Raw genomic sequence first — 20,776 nt, forward strand, 5'->3', positions numbered from 1 at the left:
GACACTTCCGCACATCAGGTAGCACATACTCATAGTTTCCATATCTCTGTGACCCAGGTTTAAGGAGGGAAAATGATTACCATTCTGGTGATGATCACTCTTTCCACGTGAACTGTCATATCAAAACTCCTGTAATAAGCTTTGGAACACTTCGAGATTATCTTAAGTCGTTCAGCAAGAATGGTTTCATGCAGCTACATGAACGATATTTCATTACACAAATGCCAATCAGTTCAGTAGTACCGTAGGAATTGCACCAGAACAGATCCTTCAGCACCATACACACATAAAAGTGTCCAGGATTTGTAAAGTTCGTCTGGCTAAAATTTTTCGTGATTAGTCTACTGTACTTTTAATCACATTATTCTACTTCATACAATTACGCTGGTATAAATAGACGTCGAATTTCTTAAGATATTTAGCATGTATGACGTGAGGCACACATTTGCGATACATTTCACTATCAAAATAACCACACAAATTCAAGCTTAAAATTACAAGCCCTCATTGGGGGAAGTTGAGATTGCTCTAGTCAAGACTGAGGATGAATGCCGTTTGTTAAATTTCTGAATACTTGAACTTTCTTGAGAGATAGGAAATGACTGTCATCAAAATGTCATAATTCCTCAAGAATGTAAAGACCACCACCATTAACCCAAAAAGATCACTTAACGTCTTCCTTAATGTCCAATCATCCCTCTCAATATTGACCATAATCTCTTCGAAATTCTTTTGTATGCCCAGTAGTAATGTAGCATGACTTGAAACTGGTACATTCATTTAAGTAACCTCCTCCTGACGAGTTACCACCTCTAGCGCTTCTGAGAAAGTTTTATTCCACTCACATTCTTCCCTTAAATGCTGAAAATTATTTTGCAAATTGATTATCTCAAAAAAAAACTTATACTGACTCTTCCCTCTCTCAACAGTAGTAAATTTATCTTCAACATTAGGCAGGCTGTTATTAACTCTCCATCTAACTCACCATTTAACTGTGTACATAGTCCAGTAAGGTTCCCCCTTAGCGTCTTTGCTAGTAGACTTTAGGCTCTGTATTTGCACTTGTCTTGCACTAATATTGGATTGCTGCTCCTATGAAACACTTTCGCCCCGTTCCTCCAACTTACATGTACATGCTTTCTCTTACACTCTCTTTTCTTTTGTAAATCCTTAATCAATTCATTATTACCGTTTATTAATTTTACAAATTACGCTTGTTGATTTGCTATGAGAATGAAAGAGCATCATTTTCTCTTGGGATATTCCTTAGTTGCATGTCACAGTCCTGCTGTTTCCATTGAGAATAAGATAAATTTGTACTAATAGAAATTAATGTTCCACACTAAGACAGACTAAGGCAGAAATCAGCTAATCATGTTACACGTGTAGCGGTATAATAAAGGAATATTGACGTCACCCAATTTCATTGTATAGGCTTCAATGCAACCATCGCAGACGATGTTTCTACCCTATTAATAATGCATCGCATTACTATCCTACAGGATTATGCTTATTTCTTCCACATGTAGTTATTTATTTACGAGGGCTGAATGAAAAGTAATGCCTCCATCTTCGTTAACTGGGTATGGGTGGGAACATTTTCATAAATCAAACAAAGAAATAATCCTTAGAATGTGATCTTTAATTACCAATATTGACTTTTCTACGTAATCACCAGCTAACTGAATACATTTCTGCCAACGATGAACAAGTTTTTTGAAGTCGTCACGGAAGAAGTCCACACTGTTTCCGCAACCACAGTCTCACAGTTCTCCCAACGTCTCCATCAGAAGCATAGTCATGTTATCACAGATCGTCTTTCAATATCGGGAAGAGATGTAAGTCAGACAGTGCTAGATCTGGACTGTTTGGATGATGCCGTACAGTAGTGAGATTGAGTCAATGAAGTTCTGCTGTGGTGGCACGTGAAGTGTGTGGTTTGGTATTGTCATGCAGTAGTGTGACCCACACGTTCTTGTGAAATGCCGATTGTGCTTCCAGTTTCTCTCTGAGTGATACGATGATCGTCCTGAATCAACCTGCCAACATTTTGCTTGTCAAACTCAGTGTTTGCTGTCACAGGACGTCCAACTCTTTATTTGTCATGCAGGTTGTTGCCTCAACATCTTTAAACTTACTCGCCCAACGACGCACAGGACTCACATCAACACAATCACCGTAAACTGCTTTCATTCTCTGATGAATCTCCTTTGCGGTGACACCCTCAGCTGCCAAGAATTCAATGACTCCACGTCGCTTAAATCGCATTGACCGACCGTCTGCGCTGGGTACCACTTTGTAACAACACAGCTGTTCACGACAACTGGAGCTGTAGAGAAGAGGCTACGTAAGATGCCAGTACCTGCCACATACCAATGCTGCCAACTGTTGAAGAGTTACGAAGGTAGAGACATTACTTTTCAGTCAACCATCGTATTTCATACTTTGATTTCATCAACTTGTTCTTCCATATGAATGTTTGATGAATACCTGTTATGAGATGTGGGATTCAAAGCGACGGCCCACTGCCATTCCCGAATGGCTTCAGCGGGCTAAGCTGAAATTTGAGTTACCCACACCAACGTCTCACAATAACTACTACTACTATTTATTAATAATATTACTCTAATTTTGAAAAAAAAGGATACTTATGCCATCAACTGTACAATTGTATGATTTTTCTCTAACGGTTTCATTGTTACAACCATCTTCACTGGAGAAAAACTGTTCATCAGTGGTTCAAAATGAAAAATAGACATGACTGTTCCATTACTCTAGTTGTCCTACGGTACAGAACTCTTATATCGAGTGTGTTCAGACAGACCCTTACGACAGTTAGTAAATTCTACTCCAGATTGGCTGATATTTGACAAGAATGTATTTTTAACCCATTGATACACACTGTCTCTCTTGTGTGAAGATACTTGTAATAACTGCAGGTAGAGGATAAATGTACAGTTGTGCAGCTGATGGCACAAATATGCTTCTCTTTTAAATTAATAGCCATAGACAGTCACCTACGAAAAGTTTAATGTCATAATTATGTTGCTTCTACTAATTACTACTTCCTGCAGGAATGCAGCATCGAAATTATGATCATTTAAGAACTTTCCCTAAGACTTATCATTTGGACGAGGTGGTGATAACCGAGATACGATCGTAAAAAGTCTATCGATCTTTATATGTGAATTGATTTTTTAAGCAGGGACTAAATTTCCAGTTACAAAGGAAGCAATCATTTGCTCCGCAGCCGCTTGTAGCATGTCACTGAAGTTTTCTGGCATACAAAAAAAAATAAATCCGTATGAGTTCATCATACTCTCCTTTTTCTGTTTTCTGATATTCGGTAGAGATGTTTGCATTTCGTTTCTCAGCTTTCACTCGTTTTGAATTGTCCGTTTTGAATGCGGTAGTGTTGTTGTTTTGTAATTTGCAGTGAAGAGATTGAAGACTGTCGTAGAGAAGTAGAGGTTTTCTTGTTGCCACCATCTTCGAAGGATTTTCACAGTATGGTATTACATATGGCATTCTCAAAACAGCATGTTCTAATCTTCCTGAAATTTTATTCGCTTTCATGAACGCTTGCAGCAATTTCTTCATGCCCTTTCACTTCCGTACGCGCCTTCTGACGCGCCTCTTCACGTGCGTCATCAGTGATACCAAGTTCATCGATTAATTAATTGTGAGAATTATCGTCCTCCGTTCCACTCGCTGGCTCTTCGGTGATAATTTCTTTAACATTTTCATTCACGTTTCTCTTCCGACAGGGCTCTGATGCTCGTATCTAATGTGGGGTCAGTCAACCTTACACAACAGCTGCATACATGTGTATGTTAGTAATACTGTGCTAACCGTAAGTATGATTAAATTTTGAATAATCATTAGTGTTCCTCACTATTCCCTCAAACACTTGGTTCTCTGTACATTTAGCATATACACAGTTCGCAGTATATTACATTTAGGGACCTGTCACTTGTCACTTCTTTATTAAGCAACTTTACAGCGCAGCGAGGCGAGTAGGCTCTCCTTTCAGAACCTAATTTTTAAATTTTTCTCCTCGAGGAAAACATGTTACTTACAGTTCACGTGACATTGCACATCAACCTAAATAACATTCCGCAGTAAACACGTGCTCGAATTCACAAAGCCCCTGTCACTCGTAGAAAAACTTCGCTCAATCACGCCATTCAACTCTGACAATGTACACTAACGGAAAAAAGTATCATCGTCGTTCATTACCCACGTTTAACTGTCGGTCCTCCACAGCTGGCTATATTAAGTCATCTCCACAGTCCGATGAAGGCAACGGCATACCGACTCCAATAGAACGATGCGTAGTAAATCACATGCAATCCAAAATGATTGTCGAGCTGATGATAGTTTCGCGTTTTTTAAGGTTGGTTTTGTGTAACAGTTTGTACTAATTCAATGATTCATATGTAAGTGGATTCTGTTAGCCCACAGTTGGTACTAGGAAATTGCCTGATTCATAGGAAATATTTGTTTAGAAATTTTATGCTTCAGTTATCATTCGCTAAGATTTCATTTTAACTGTTTTCGCTTTGATTGCAGTGTTGTTATTTTAGAGCCGTCTACAGTACTTGATTCAAAAATATCTGACCTCACACAGGGCAGGCAAATCGTTCAACAAGTGCCTGATGTACAACCAGAGCGATGGTATCAATGGTGTCAACTGGAACAGTTCAGAAACCGTCAAGTGTCAGCATGGCTGGGATTACGACGACACGTGGTTCTCTCTGACTGTCCCCTCCCAGATGAATTGGGTCTGCGACAACCAGCAGTCCGCCAATGACGTCTTGTTCTACGCACAAAACATCGGAGTGGCTCTGAGCCTGCTATTCGGATACATAGGCGACATGTAAGCAATCAGTCTGTGAGATTATAGCCGTCTTATTCATTTTACCTTTATATTGTAATATACCAGCAACGGACTAATATTTTAATTTCATCACTTTGTGGGTATTAAGTTATTAATGATTTTCGCTGTGTTATGTATGCCTCAGATATTAATGACGAAAGAATTTTATATTAACGTAAGTTATATTTGTACATAAAATATAAGTTAGATGATAGTAAATTATAGATTACGGTAAGGAATTTCTCAGTCTCAGATCAAACAGATACTTCAGTACATATTTTTAATACGTCTGGTTCCGTAGGACCAAACAGAGGCATATCTCCATGTACAAGGAACGCGCCTGCACCTGTAATTAACATAAATAAAATATATTGCAGATAAACCCAATTCAGATGAGAAGTTGCGAGTGTGCTGGATGTTAACTAATGTCTGGGAAATCTCTGTGGAATCGGCAGAGTACGTAAAAAGAAGCAGATATACATATAGTCAATTATCTGTATTTTATTACTTAGGGGCACTTTTTCTCTTGTTTCATTATTGTTTCGTTTCTGGCTTTTCAGTTTTCCAGTGTTGTCCGGTAAAATATCCACTAGGAAATCTTTCAGCATACAGCTGCCTGGCTTCAGACTCATTGGCATTCCATAGATCAGGTGCCTGCCCGTCATGTACATATCAGAATGAATTTTAGTTAGAAATATACAGTACACACCAGTCCGATAAGAATGTGGCCGAGCAGGCGTCACGCCAATGACTGGAAATCAGGCTCAACAAGTTTCTCTCCAGCTGAGGTCGCTCACACAGGCTTATTCGGTTGTGCGTCTCTCGGAAATAGTCCGTTAGAGTGGGAATAATATTCAGTACACACTAAAAACTATCCAATAATAACTACAGAGCAAGTTTCGACTACTGATTGTGTTCGTAATACCAAACGGATTTGCGTAATTACTAGTACCATGGCAACTAAGGGGATAACATGAAAACCTCAAAACAAACAACATTTAAAAATTATTAATACATGTAAAAGGACGCTAAAATTTAGAAAACATAAAGGATACAAACGAGGCAAATATGCAAAAATGTCTCACTCATTAAGGAAAAAAAGAGTATTTATCTGTATTTTTCTGCTCCACTGTAAATCTTCTACCCATTCCCACATAATGCTGAACACCCAGTATAATGTCATATCAATTATGTAATACAGGAATTAGATAAATTTATCTAGAAACTCTCCGATAGAGCAGAGTAAGTGATCCTGAGGAAATTCTTCAAAATTTGTTCAAATGGCTCTGAGCACTATGGGACTTAACATCTAAAGGTCATCAGTCCCCTAGAACTTAGAACTACTTAAAGTTAACTAACCTAAGGACATCAACACACATCCATGCCCGAGGAAGGATTAGAACCTGCGACCGTAGCAGTCATGGGGTTTCGGACTGAAGTGCATAGAACCGCACGGCCATTACGGCCGGCAGAAATTATTCACCTTAGCATTTAATGTGCGAGATTTGCTCCTAAGACTTTTTAATTCCTGTTGTAAGCTACTGAAGAGGGATGCTGCAGAATACTGCTCGCCTGTCTGTACAAGAATCAAGGAAGTGCGACCCGAATGTAGACTGGTTTCCTGCCTTGCGTTAACTGAGTAAAAGCTACTAAATCTTGGGAAGAAGGTTTTATAGTCAACAGCAAACCACACAAAATAAAATGCCCCCCAGGGGTCCACAACTCTTTTGTGGACACGTGCGTATCGAGCACGGGACCCCGAGCTAATGTGGCCCACCTTCCCTTCTGGGCTGCATACCTTCCCTTTCCGCTTCCTTCCCCGTCCCCCATCTTCGCCCCCCCCCCCTCACCTCTGGCTCTTTCCTTCCCTTTCTTCCCCTCTGGGAGTATGGTTTGTGCCTACGTCCGGAGACGGACGCTCGAAACTATTCCAAATTCCTTGCTTTCTATACTTGCAAGTCTTCGTCCTTCCTCTGTCCTTCTCTTTTCCTTCCCTACTCTCTTTGCCCTTTTCTCCGCTGCGGCGTTTGAGACCCCTCTTCTATCCTTTCCCTTTCTCTTTTTTCCTCCCTGTGCGTGTCTGAAGGCCGACCCACGCACTTCCATGCGTCGCAGGTGACGGGGTAACGCGTAATTCCGCGCCCCGGGTAGACAGGTAGGACACGTACGTACCCCCTGATAACGGCCAGGCCCAGGGAGGGGTGATTACCCGAGCTGATACCTTCCGAAAGTGCCGATTGGTCTCTCCGTCCGTTTGTCGGGAGGTGTGACCTGAGGTGTGAACAATCACCTAAGGCGGGAGTGCCCTCAGTGAGGGCCCCCACAAGGGAGGAGCGCGCCATCGGAGACGCCGGTAATCATGGGGGATTCTTCCGCAATGGTTTCCTCACCTTCCACTATGTCTGCTCACAAACGTAAGTTCACTGAGTCTCAGCCACAGACAGTCCTTCCATCGTTGCCACAGTTCCTTGTTGTTTCTCGGTCTGACGAAGGTCACGACTTCTCCATGGTCAACCCTTTCATTATTCAGAAAGATGTCGACACAATTGCAGGTCCTGTAAAGTCTTGTTCCAGATTACGGAATGGCACCCTGTTGTTAAAAACAAACAGTGCCCTCTAGGCACAAAAATTGCTGCTCCACACATTCCCTGTCCGGGTGGAACCGCACCGTACCTTAAATTCCTCGCGTGGAGTCGTTTATACACGCTCCCTCGATGGATTGTCTGACGAAGAAATTCAGCACTACCTGTCTGACCAGGGCGTAACGGCTGTTCATAGAGTTATGAAAAGGGTTGACACGAACATCATTCCAACCCGCACTGTCTTCTTGACATTTGACAAAGTTCAACTCCCATCGAAAATCAAAGCAGGCTATGAGATAATTTCCGTTCGCCCTTACGTCCCAAACCCTACGCGTTGTTATCGGTGTCAGCGGTTCAATCACACCAGCCAGTCCTGTTCCAATCCGGCCAAATGTGTTACGTGTGGCAAGGATGCCCATGAGGGTGCTTGTCCACCTCCATCCCCTCGCTGCATCAACTGTATGGGTGACCACGCTGCTTCCTGTCGAGATTGCCCTGTTTTTAAGGACGAAAAGCTCATCCAGGAAATAAGATGGAAGGAAAAGGTGTCGACCTTTGCTGCTCGAAAATTATTCGCCAGTCGATAGCCCAGCGTGCCTCAGAGAGGAAAATACAGCACTGTCCTTGCTTCTCCTCGGCCAACAAAGGAGGCGGCCACGCAGACTTGCGACCTCACCTTTGGTACCACGGTCGTCAGATCGGCCAGCGCAAAGATCGCCCGTTCAACCTCACCACTTTCGCCTGCCCACTCTATGGCTCACCCTTCGTCGGGTTCTGCTAAATCTCGAGCCCAAAAGTCAGACGCCAAGTCTTCGAAAAAAGAGCATACTCGTGAAGAGTTTTTACCGCAACTTCACAACCATCGGTTCCTCCTTCATCTAAACATCATACTTCCAAGAAGGCTACAAAGAAACCCAGTTCCTCTCCTTCTCCGCCAAGGCGTGTCCCATCTATGGCACCACCTGGCGGAAATCGCCCTCGGCCGTCTGCTGTGTCGCCGAGGCGCACTGCTGGTGGCCGGTCAACCGGCCGATCGCTGGGGGCAGGTGCTGCTCCTGACCAACCTATGGATCAGGATCTTCTGCCTTCGGCTGAATGCCATTCCATGCTGTCGCTCGCAAGCTCTGAGCAGTCGTTGAGTTGACAGCACCCTTGGTCACATTCCTCCATTTTCTGTTCACCCTATGTCCATTATCCACTGGAATCTCCGCGGCATTCAAGCCAATCGGGTTGAATTGTCGATCCTCTTACGATCCTACTCGCCGGTCATCTTCTGTCTTCAGGAAACAAAGCTGCGTCCCCATGACCGCTTTGTTCTCCCTCATTTTCAGTTCGTCCGATATGACCTCCCATCTGTTGAAGGCACTCCAGCCCATGGAGGACTCATGATTCTTCTCCATGATACTCTCCATTATCACCCAATCCCCTTAAACAGTTCCTTCCAAGCTGTTGCCGTCCGTCTTTCCCTTTCTGGATATACCTTCTCTGTATGTACTGCATACATTCCATCGTCCACACCAATGGCACTAGCAGATCTCCTTCATCTTCTTGGTAAGCTTCCACCCCCCTATTTGCTGGTTGGGGACTTCAATGCCCACCACCCGCTTTGAGGATCTCCACATCCTTGTCCACGTGGCTCCCTATTGCTAGACGTCTTCCACCAAGCGGATCTAGTTTGCCTCAACACTGGGGTCCCCACATTTTTGTCTGCCTCCACGACAAATTTTTCTCATTTGGTCCTTGCGGTCGGTACTGTTCCGCTAGCTCGGCGCTTCGAATGGTTCGCCCTTGATGATACACACTCGAGTGACCACTTTCCATGTGTCCTTAGACTGCAGCCTCAACTGCCATATATGCGCTCGCGACGCTGGAAGTTTGCCCAAGCCGATTGGACACTTTTTTCGTCTCTAGCGACATTCGATGACCGTCGCTTTCCCAGCGTCGACGATGAGGTCACACATATTACCGACGTTATTCTTACAGCTGCGGAACGTTCAATACCACGCACCTCCGAATGGCCCCGGTGCCCCCCAGTTCCTTGGTGGAACGAGGCATGCCGTGACGCAATACGTGAGCGGCGACGTGCTCTTCGCATTTTCCGTCACCATCCTACTTTGGCCAACTGTATCCGCTATAAGCAGCTCCGTGCGCGATGCCGTCGAGTCATCCGCGATAGCAAGAAGGCAAGCTGGAAATTCTTTATTAGCTCATTTAACACCTTCACTCCCTCCTCGGAAGTTTGGAGTCGGCTTCGACGGTTCTCAGGCGCGCCTAGTCTCTCCCCGGTCCCTGGGCTCACTGTCGCGCGTGATACCTTAGTGGACCCCGTCGCAATTTCTAACTCATTGGGTCAGCACTTTGCTAATATTTCGAGCTCTTCAAATTACCCGCCGGCGTTTCTCCCGAAGAAACGTGCAGCGGAAGTGCGACATCTTGCTTTCTCCTCTCAAAATCACGAAAACTACAATACTGTTTTCTCCGTGCGGGAACTCCAACATGCCCTCTCTTCTTCTCGCTCCTCCGCCCCAGGACCGGATGGTATCCATGTCCCAATGTTGCTGCATTTATCACCCCATAGTCTGCGTTACCTCCTTCGCCTTTATAATCGAATTTGGATCGACAGTACTTTTCCCAGACGATGGCGGGAAGCTATCGTCGTTCCCGTTCCGAAACCTGGAAAGGACAAACACCTCCCCTCTAGCTATCACCCCATTTCTCTCACGAGTAGTGTCTGTAAGGTTTTGGAGCGTATGGTGAATTACCGTTTAGCTTGGTGGCTGGAATCCCGCAGTCTTCTAACACCTGCCCAATGCGGATTCCGAAAGCATCGTTCTGCAGTTGACCATCTTGTTGCTCTCTCCACTTATATCATGAACAATTTTCTCCGGAAACGCCAAACGGTAGCAATATTTTTTGATCTGGAGAGAGCATACGATACCTGTTGGAGGACAGGCATCCTCCGCACACTGTTCTCTTGGGGCTTTCGAGGCCGGCTGCCCCCTTTTCTTCGCGAATTTATGGCAGAGCGCACATTTAGGGTGCGGGTGAACACTACTCTCTCCCGTACTTTCTCCCAAGAAAACGGGGTACCCCAGGGCTCCGTACTGAGTGTTGTACTGTTTGCCATCGCCATTAATCCAATTATGGATTGTCTCCTTCCTGATTCTCTTAACGGACCAGCCTTCTTGAACGACGTCTTCAAGGATGTCTCGATGGCCTCCACTATTGGAGCATTGAAACCGGCTTCCGTTTCTCTCCCAGTAAGACCGTTTGTGTTAATTTTTGGCGACGTAAGGTGTTTCTTCCGTCCTCCTTACATCTAGGTCCTGTCAACCTTCCGTTTTCAGACGTCGCTAAATTCTTGGGTCTTATGTTCGACAGAAAACTGTGCTGGTCCTCCCACGTTTCCTATCTTTCGGCTCGCTGTCTGCGATCCCTCAACACCCTCCGTGTCCTGAATGGTACCTCCTGGGAAGCGGACCGAGTGGTCCTTCTCCGCCTCTATCGCGCCTTAGTGCGCTCGAAATTGGATTATGGAAGCATAGTCTACTCCTCTGCTCGGCCGCCTATTCTTCGGCGTCTCGACTCTATCCACCACCGTGGATTACGTTTAGCGTCTGGAGCTTTTTACACCAGCCCTGTGGAAAGCCTTTATGCTGAGACTGCTGAACCTCCGCTGTCCAATCGGCGAGCAGTCCTTCTGAGTCGTTATGCTAGCCATCTGTCTTCCATGCCTGCTAATCCAGACCACGACCTTTTTTTCGACGCCTCCTTTGGTGTAGGGTACGCAAGCCACTCCTCCTCTCTACTACCCCCGGGAGTCCGCTTCCGTCAACTGCTCCATTCTCTTTCCTTCCGCTTTCCTAAAACCTTCTTGACAACTTGGGGTACAGCACCGCCTTGGCTCCGCCCCCGGATCTGCCTGCTCCGTGGCCTTTGTCGATTTCCCAAGGATGGTACCCCTACACATGTTTATCGTCGGGCATTTGCTGCTCTATGTGCACAAATAACGGACGCCACATTTATTTACACCGACGGCTCGAAAACATCGTTAGGTGTAGGGAGTGCCTATATTGTTGGCGACACCCCAAATCACTTTCGGTTTATACTGCGGAGCTTTACGCTGTTCTCCAGGCTGTCCACTACATCCGCCGCCATCAGCGGATACAGTACGTTATCTGCTCAGATTCTCTCAGCTCTCTCCTCAGTCGCCAAGCTCTTCATCCTGTGCACCCTCTGGTCCACTGGATTCAGGACTGTCTGCGCTTGCTCCACCTGGGGGGGGGGGGGGGGGGGGGGCGTGGCGTCTCGGTGGCGTTCCTCTGGCTCCCGGGACACGTTGGTATCTGTGGAAATGAGGCGGCCGATATTGCAGCCAAGGCTGCAGTCTCTCTTCTTCGGCCAGCTATTCCATCGATTCCTTTCGGCGATCTACGGAGCGTTTTATGTCGTCGTGTTGTTCATTTATGGCACGCGCATTGGTCAACACTTCCCCATAATAAATTGCGGGAAGTGAAAGCTCTTCCTTGCGCTTGGACCTCTTCCTCCCGACCGCGTCGTCGGGAGGAGGTAATTTTAACTAGACTCCGGATAGGGCACTGTCTTTTTAGCCATCGACATCTTTTAAGCGGCGATCCTCCCCCACTCTGTCCCCACTGCTCTCAGCTGTGGACGGTAAGACACCTTTTAATTGAATGCCCCTATTTTAATCCGTTACGCTCCCGTCTACAGCTATCGCCTGATCTATCGTCGATTTTAGCAGATGACACGCGCTCAGCCGACCGCGTTCTCCAGTTTATTAGTGCCAGTGAAATGACGTCAGTCATTTGAAGTTTTTTTTTTGGGGACCACCAACCCCGTTCTGTAGTGGATTTTTAAGCCTTCCTTCTGCTTTTAATTTCTCCAATTTTATGACTTTCGTTCCCATTGCTGCTGGTTTTCAATTTCGGTTTTTTACTGTTTCCTGAGTCACGGACCGGGCGCTAATGATCATGGCAGTTTTGCGCCCTTAAAACCAAAACATAAAAAAAAAACAAAATAAAATGCATTTTGAGGGGCCAGTATCATAATTCCTAGACTACTGAACAGAGGTCGACAAGTGTTTGACGAACTCAAGCCAAATTTTGCTGTAACTGCATGTTTTTGAGCCAAAAATTCCTTTTGTGAATAGGAACATTTACCAGGTACTATAACACAATATGAAATAAACAAATGATTATATGCAAAGTAGACTAAATTTAATGTTGCACGATCACTTACCGCAGAAAATGCTCTAACGGTAAATATAAAAGCAATCAGTCCTTGAACAAACTCCTGTTCATTGGCTTCCATGACAGTTTACTATGCATCTAGGAAACTGAACTGTTCGGAATTACTAGTCATTCGTCCGTTCTGTATAATGAAAATGTCAGTTTTAGTTGAGCTGTAGAAACTGATTCCTGCCGAGACTGAGCAAGAGTTTATTTTCCACAAGCCATCAACGTATCTCTTGACCTTCATTATGTCATTCATTGCCTATGTTGTACTCAATAGCATTCACAGCCAACCTTGTATCACCAGAAAACAGAATTATTATAGAAGCAACTGTCTCATTAGAAATCACAACGTTTGAATACAGGAGCTAGTGTCATCAGCAAACAGTATTAATTTAGAAGATATTATCATATTACAAGGCATAACATTTATAAGAAAAAGAAACCGCAGCTGTCTCAGTATCGATACTTGGCGTGCCGTCCATTGAACAGCTCTCCAATCAGATGCCACCTCACTGATGTTCTCATAAATCTGGAGAGTGATGTTTTGCTGCTTCTTCTTCATGTATGAGAGGGACCAGTTGTGAGCTACTCCTCTTATTCCATTATGCTCTGTGGTAACATTTTGTAATCCAAGCTTTGAAAAAGAAGGTGCCTTTTTTACGCAACTATTTGTCGAATTCGTTCAACGTCTAACTGATAAAAGGGTATATAGCGTCTCCAGTGGTTAAGCCTCTTCTGAAGCTAGACTGTCCATTTGATAGTAAACTGAGTGAACCGTAATGATAAATTACCCTTACTTATCCAGCCTTTTCAAAACCGTTTTCGAACACTAATGGCATAGAAATAGGTCTAAAGGTACCTATATTATCCCTTTCTCATTTGTATAAATTGTTTTTGCTATCCAGTGGTTTAAGAAACTGAGCATTCATAAAGAAAAAAGAATACTAATGTAACTGCCATATGCAGCACAGTACTTTACTATTCCGCTGAATAGCACATCATACGCATTTGAATTCTTGATCTTCAACACCGTAAATATTGACTCAGTCTCATCGTTGCCAGTATCACAGAGTTGTATTTCAGACTGTGGTCTTGGAAATCCATTATCTCTGATAGTTACAGAGGGTGAGTCACTAACTATTGTCAACTAGAGTAATTCCGAAATTACGATAGGAACTTAGAAGTTTCTCCGACAAAAGTTGCGTAGGACAACGGTGGGCATAATATGGCATTGGTTTTTTTTTTTTTTTTTGCTAGGTGGGGTTGCTTCAGAGATATGAAGGTTAACTTTGTTTTCTTTTTTTTAAATGGTATGCTATAGTTTAGTACTTATTTTCTGATAGTGGCTATCGAGACGAATAAAACAAGGCCACTCTAGGTCAACGAAGGTCAACGAAGGTCACTAAGGTGGCATGAACGTCCGTTATTCCAGGTGTTCGAAGTGATCACCATTGGTAACAATGTAGTGCTGAAATCTGGTTATCATGGACTGCGTGGTATTTCGTATCAGTTCACCACATATCGAAGCACATGCTCTGACAATTCTCGCTCGTATATAGTGCAAATAATAAATATTCGCCGAATCCGGCGTATCCAGCTAATGTGCCATTGACATGTAAACACCATTGGACGGTTTCGCAATACAACACTAATAGGACCGGTAAGACTAGCATCTTCGAATCAGGCGAATGTGAACGACGTATTCCTTCGAAGAACAAGTCGAAGTTCTTCTCATTTTCGGAGAATGCCAACAAAATTCGGTGAGAGCTGCAGACTTATATGCTGAAAGATATCCTCAACGTACTCACCGAACACGTCGTACGTTTAAATATGTGTATGATAAACTGACAACAACTGGACCTATAACGCATCGGAAACATATCCAGCTAATAAAAGTACTGTGTACTTTACACTTTGATCTGAAAATCCTGTTTAGTTTATACAAATGAGTAAAGTTCTGTGTTTTTTATTACATTTGCAATAAGTTAAAATTCAATTGTGGTCACGTTACGGACTAGAAAAGTACTATAAGGGCAAACAATAATCAATTTTCTGAGACAAAGTTCATTCCACAGCTTATCAAAGCTATAAAATACATCTCACACGTGCATTACATAATTCAACAAAAGAGGAAACAAATCTTTGTAAAGCCATTCATGCTAATTACTCAAAATATATAACTACATAATCACTCTCATGTGCTAATATTTGAAAACAATTGTGTTATCTGCAGTTGCTGATATTTCATACAGGCAAAAGTTCATTGTTATCTAGTGTTTGCAATGTGCATGGCAGATATGATTGGTATCAGAACTGCAGCTCGTATTCTTTCCATAAAAGATAGCTCCATAAATTCATCATTTGCATGCACAACTCTGAAATTATCTCTCATCAAGATACTTTATAAATAGCATAACAGGCACTATTCAGAATCGTTTCTAGTTAAGTTACTGTCCATCAGATATAGCTTCCTCAATTCATAACTTTTACACAATCTCTCATCCAAATTACAATTAGCAGTTACCTATATCCCTAAAATTCATAATGTACTTCACAAAACACGTACCTACAGAAAAAATCATCTCATGCACTTTCCTGAAAAATAGCACAGTATTCTGTCTGGTGAAGGTAAGCAAAAATACACTCCACAAACTTCACATGGAATTTCATTATATGGGCAAACTATCTTCCCAGAAAAATGATTATCTTAGAACCTCCTTCATAAAAACCCAAAATCCTAAATCCGATACCTGGTCCAGATTCCTAGATGACACCTTTGCGATCTGAATTGGTTAGAACGCTAGAACTGAAAAACTTCTGCCCCATTTGCTTGACTTGGTCCTTCCTACTCAACCTAGCAAGCCCCCTTCCTAGATGTTGATCTACACCTCAGTCATGGCTTCATCAGTACCTCCATCAATATTACCTATTAACTACCAGCAATATCTCCACTTCGACAGCTGCCACCCATTCCATACCAAGAACTCCCTTCCACGCAGGTTAGGCACCCATGGTCGTTTCATTTAGAGTGGTTAGCAGTCCCTCTCGAAATACACCGAGGTCTCACTGAAGACTTCACAGGCCATAATTATTTTCCCACCCTTGTACACGACCATATCTCTCATGCCTTATCTTTCCTGTCTCCCACCATCTCCCAAAGCTTCACTGTCCCGCCACGGAGGAGCATTCCCTTCGTCACTCATTACGACACAGAACTGAGCAACTGAATTACGTTATCCCCCAGGGTTTTGACTACCTCTCGTTGTGCCCTTAAATGAGAAATGGCCTACCCACTCTTCTTCCCACCCCTTCCATAGTGGTATTCCGCTGTCCACCGAACATACATAACACACTCGCCCGTCGCTAGGCAACCCCTGCTCCCGACCCCTTATCTCATGGCTCATACCCCCGCAATATACCTTGATGCAATACCTGCCCCATGCATCCTCCCTCGACCGCTACTCCAGTCCGGTCACAGACATTATTTATTAAAGGTATTGCTGCCTGTGAAACCAGTCATGTGAACTACAGGCTCAGCTGCAACCACTGTGCTGCATTCTCTGTCAGTATGATAACCAAAAAGCTGTTGGGTCATGCATTCCGCATGAATGGCCTCCAAGAAACTGAGACCACAAAACAAGTGGACCACCCTTTTGATGAGCACGCTGCCAAACATACGTCCTTCATTTCAATGACTGCTTCATAGCTCGTGCCAATGGATCCTTTCAAAACACCAGCGTTTCTGAATTACACAGCTGGGAACATTCCATGCTGTATATCCTACTTTCTCGTAGCACTTCTGGCCTCAGCCATCGTTGGTAGTTGTCACCAATCTAGCCCCTTCCCTGTTCTCATTCCAGCATTACATAGCCCTCATTCCAATATCGTACCCAGTATTCTTACTTCTCTCCTTTTCCGCTACTGTACTCATTCCCACCTCTCCCCAACCCTACGCCTTACATCGTGACGGTACATAGCTGCCCACCCCTCTCCCCACGTCGTCCGTGCCCACTCCACAGCAACAGTGTACTGTCTGCCACCCCAACCCTAACATCCCTCCTGATCCACTCTCCAGCCTCCTCACCACCACCACCACTCAGTCGCTACTGCCCTCATGCACTTGTGCTGCTGCTATCAGTGTGGCTTCAGTTATCTCAGACAGCTGTCATATTGAGAATTATTCATTAAGTTTTTACTTACTTGTACAGAAATAACTGAGAAGGTGAAATTTCTAAATTTAATTCTGAAACTGCTCAGTGAAATTGTATCAAGCGAATGTGCTTAAACTGCTGAGTGAATGTACTTGTGTTTTGTTATTTAATATGTGACCTACAGAAATATTCCTGACAAATACAACTCAAACGCAATCTGACTGCTCAAAAAATTAACACAAATGAATATCCCTGCATCAGCAGAAGCCCTAACAATAACCGACATATTTCATAAAACACTTAACTCACATAAAATCTTCTTTACACGAACTACAGCGATACAGCGAGCATCAATACAGCCAGCTAAATAAAAGATTCTGACTACGGTAGGCTCTACCTACTAATAGGCATGTGGCTAGCAAATGTTACCTTAATAATGTAACATCCAGTTCAAAAAATTGTATAATCGTCCATGACATCCAATTCCAAAACATTATATAATCATCAACAATCTTACATTTCAATGATGAACAGACGTCCATACCGTCTGCTCACGCTATCACTTTAAACTTCTAACCTCCATCACTGCTAATTATTAGCTTCCAACCTCCATCATTGCTGATTATACACTCCCAACTGCGAGTTTGACCAGCCACAGAGAGACTCTTACAGAGAATGCACAGTTCTGTCAGAGTTATTAATGAAGTCTATCGCTCTGCCAACAACAAAATATATAAATTGGCTACTCACAAAGGCCCTCCCCACCTGCTCCTCTCTAAAAATTATACAAAGTTTTCTGGGCAGTGGCTAAGACTATTTTCTTAAATTTTTATATTAACAATATCAAACAGATCAGATGCACACAATTAGTAATTTACTGTTGGTCAACAAAGCAAAAGTTTTCCTCACTCTCCGTACAGGCGGTCTTAATCATTCATCCAAAGAGTAGTATATGACAGTATTATGCATAGAGTCTAAGCAATAAGAGGAATTGCACACGTAAGTAGTGGACATCCACGCACTCTTGAGGAAACAGTGTTGTCCTCCCAACAGAAACACAGTGATGACTCTTGACATGAAAAAATGAGGATTGGTAATGGGCGACAAAAGAGCACACCCACACCAGAGTCTGTAGAAGTCTTGAAGAATATTGGTAGAATTGGTAGGTCACCAGAGAGCAGACCCACAGTATTCCTTGTAGAGATTGAGGTAGTAATGGGTCACCAAAGGTGCAGACCCACTGTACTCCTTGTACAGATGATCAGCAGCCATCCGTTGCAACGGTGCGGGTGCACAATCACAATTCAAGAGTTTTGATGACAGTATAGCAAGTCCACAAACCACCACTGGCTCACTAATTGCTTTGCAGTATCTTTATATCGAGCAATGGTGTTAACCAGTCCCTTGCTGAATTATCAGCACTCATGCAAGTACTAGCTCAGTCATATATCCTCTGACTTATCCATATACTATGACCAACACACAAATGTGGTCAGTAAAATGTATCCTCACTATTTACTTAACTTGGAGAACAGATGTGCACACAATTTCAATTTTACAGCAAACAAATTCAGTCACAAATGTAAAGAAAACATCAGTAAAGCAAAGAACATGATAATACAGATAACATTTGTAGTAATACAGGCTTCACAAAAAGAATAGAAATAAAAATATACATGAGTATCACAATAATTATGACGTAAGTAACTAAATGAAAAATGAGAATGCCTTAAGAAATATTAACTTGACACATGAGCATTAAAAGAAAACAGAACAGAATAAATAATGTGTGAACGTCTTTTCAATGAAAAAAAAAACAGGTTAGATTTGAGGATGACAGTATTCGTCATCATCGTGAACGCAGCTTAGTATTAGAAAAAAATTTTGCAAATTTATCTTGTCAGGTAAAGACACAGACAGTAAAAACACAAACACACAAGGGTACGCATAAACACCTAGCGGCATAAAAGAAAATGAAAGGACAGGGTCTGTTTCAGTGTAGCATCTGATACTGCAGTACTTGTGGTTACACCATTTCCAACCAAAACTTCAGTTTATTCTTGGAAATCTCCCTAAGTTTAACATTTGTTCCCAAAAAAAATCCTGTCTGTCTCTATTTATACTTTAATATATTTCTTACCTCATCACTTGCTTCCAAGAAAATCATACTTAACAAAATAATTGTTCCTCATTATACAATACTCTTTGGCCAAACCTTTTCCTTATAGCTTCTCAATGCATTTCTTCCCAACTCATCACAGCTCATTTTCTTATACGGCATACCTCCTCTTAAACTAAATTAAATCTATTGAGCTCAGATACATAAACTAGAGAATGAGGCAATGCAGCAGCACAAAACAGTTCACAGAGAAATATTCAAATGTGTGTGAAATCTTATGGGACTACCCTGCTAAGGTCATCAGTCCCTAAGCTTACACACAACTTAACCTAACTAGGACAAACACACACACACCCATGCCCGAGGGATGACTCGAACCTCCGCCGGGATCAGCCGCCCAGTCCATGACAGTTGACACCAACAACAGCAACAAAAAATGCAAACAGCAGTATACTTAAATTAGCAAAAATAATGCAACAATATAACTAATAAAAGGCAATATGCAGCATACAAGAAAAATAAATCAGTGGTAAAACTGGGTTATCAGTGTAATACAATGTATGATTTAGTAGGACAATGCCAGACAAATAGTAGCAGCAAATGCAATAACTTGCACCTAAGCATGACAAAGCATAAGGAGGAAAAAATATTACAGTAAAGTAAGCAACGCAGAAAAGGGAAATGCCTATTCACATCCTAATGTCTACGTCACATCTTAACACTAGAGTGGTGCACCACAACCACTTATTCTATAAAAAAAATAATCAAGTCCTTGGAAAGAAGATTATGTATGCTATTCCCGGTTCTAGCCACTTTGCCTTTTTTAATATACTTTGCATCTTTCCTTTCCTAGTCCTCTTTTTTTAAGAATGTGGATCATAAAATTATTATTTAATAGATCTGTAAACAGAAATAATTTGCAATAGCATATGTATTAAATTTTTATTTAAAACCAATACTGCAGGGCAACTAGACACTACATATTAAATAAAATGAGCAATTAAGCCAGTCGCAGTGGCCGGGTGGTTCTAGGCGTTTCAGTCCGGCACTGCGCTGTTGCTACGGTCACAGGTTCGAATCCTGCCTCAGGCATGGATGTGTGTGATGTTCTTAGTTTAGTTAGGTTTAAGTAGTTCTAAATGTAGGGGACTGATGACCTCAGACGTTAATTCCCATAGTGCTTAGAGCCGTTTGAAGTAAGCAAATAAGTAAAAAGCAAAGGATAAAAACATCATTCACTAGCCACATGGCATTTCGTAAGTCAGTAAAAATTCTTGCAATTCTTGTCATAATCGGGTATGTAGAACCAAGAATATTTTTCATCACTTCATAAACATTTCAGTAAGTAGCACAAAGTACAAACTCCAAAGTGTAATAATATGTTTACAAGTCATAGTGGGTCGTGTTTATAGTGCGCTCTGCATAGAAATGTTAGTAGCGAGGTCAACGGCCACTCTTTTCTAGAACTATGCGAGCACTTGCAGGAATGCAGCGAGCTTCAAAGTCGGTGAAGAGACACCAGTAAAGTTGAAAGGCAATACAACAATGGGTATATTTCAAAGATGCTAGCTCACAGCCCAGCACAACAGAGCATTACCTCAAGGTCACATAGACTGTCTACGAAAATATTTACGATAATAGCTGCAGCTACAATGACAGTTCCACACAAATAAAAAAAATTCACAGGTTGAAAATTTATGTTGGAAGTGTATAGAAACAGAAGCTCATAAATAATAGTGTCCAAAAATTCCTGTCAGCATTGTGGTACTAACAGTCACATATATACTCAC

At 42.7% G+C, this 20,776-nt stretch overlaps 1 protein-coding gene across 1 annotated transcript in view; it reads left to right on the forward strand.

Moving 5' to 3' along the window:
• LOC124790029 (solute carrier family 22 member 7-like) overlaps nt 1–20,776 on the forward strand; it is a 127,997-nt gene that overhangs the window by 22,381 nt on the left and 84,840 nt on the right. Inside the window, exon 3 of the mRNA XM_047257585.1 lies at nt 4,631–4,879. Within this exon, the coding sequence (XP_047113541.1) occupies nt 4,631–4,879 (249 nt within the window). The remainder of the gene's footprint in view (nt 1–4,630; nt 4,880–20,776) is intronic.

Source organism: Schistocerca piceifrons, chromosome 3 (assembly GCF_021461385.2).
Source record: "Schistocerca piceifrons isolate TAMUIC-IGC-003096 chromosome 3, iqSchPice1.1, whole genome shotgun sequence".
Lineage (NCBI taxonomy): Eukaryota > Metazoa > Arthropoda > Insecta > Orthoptera > Acrididae > Schistocerca > Schistocerca piceifrons.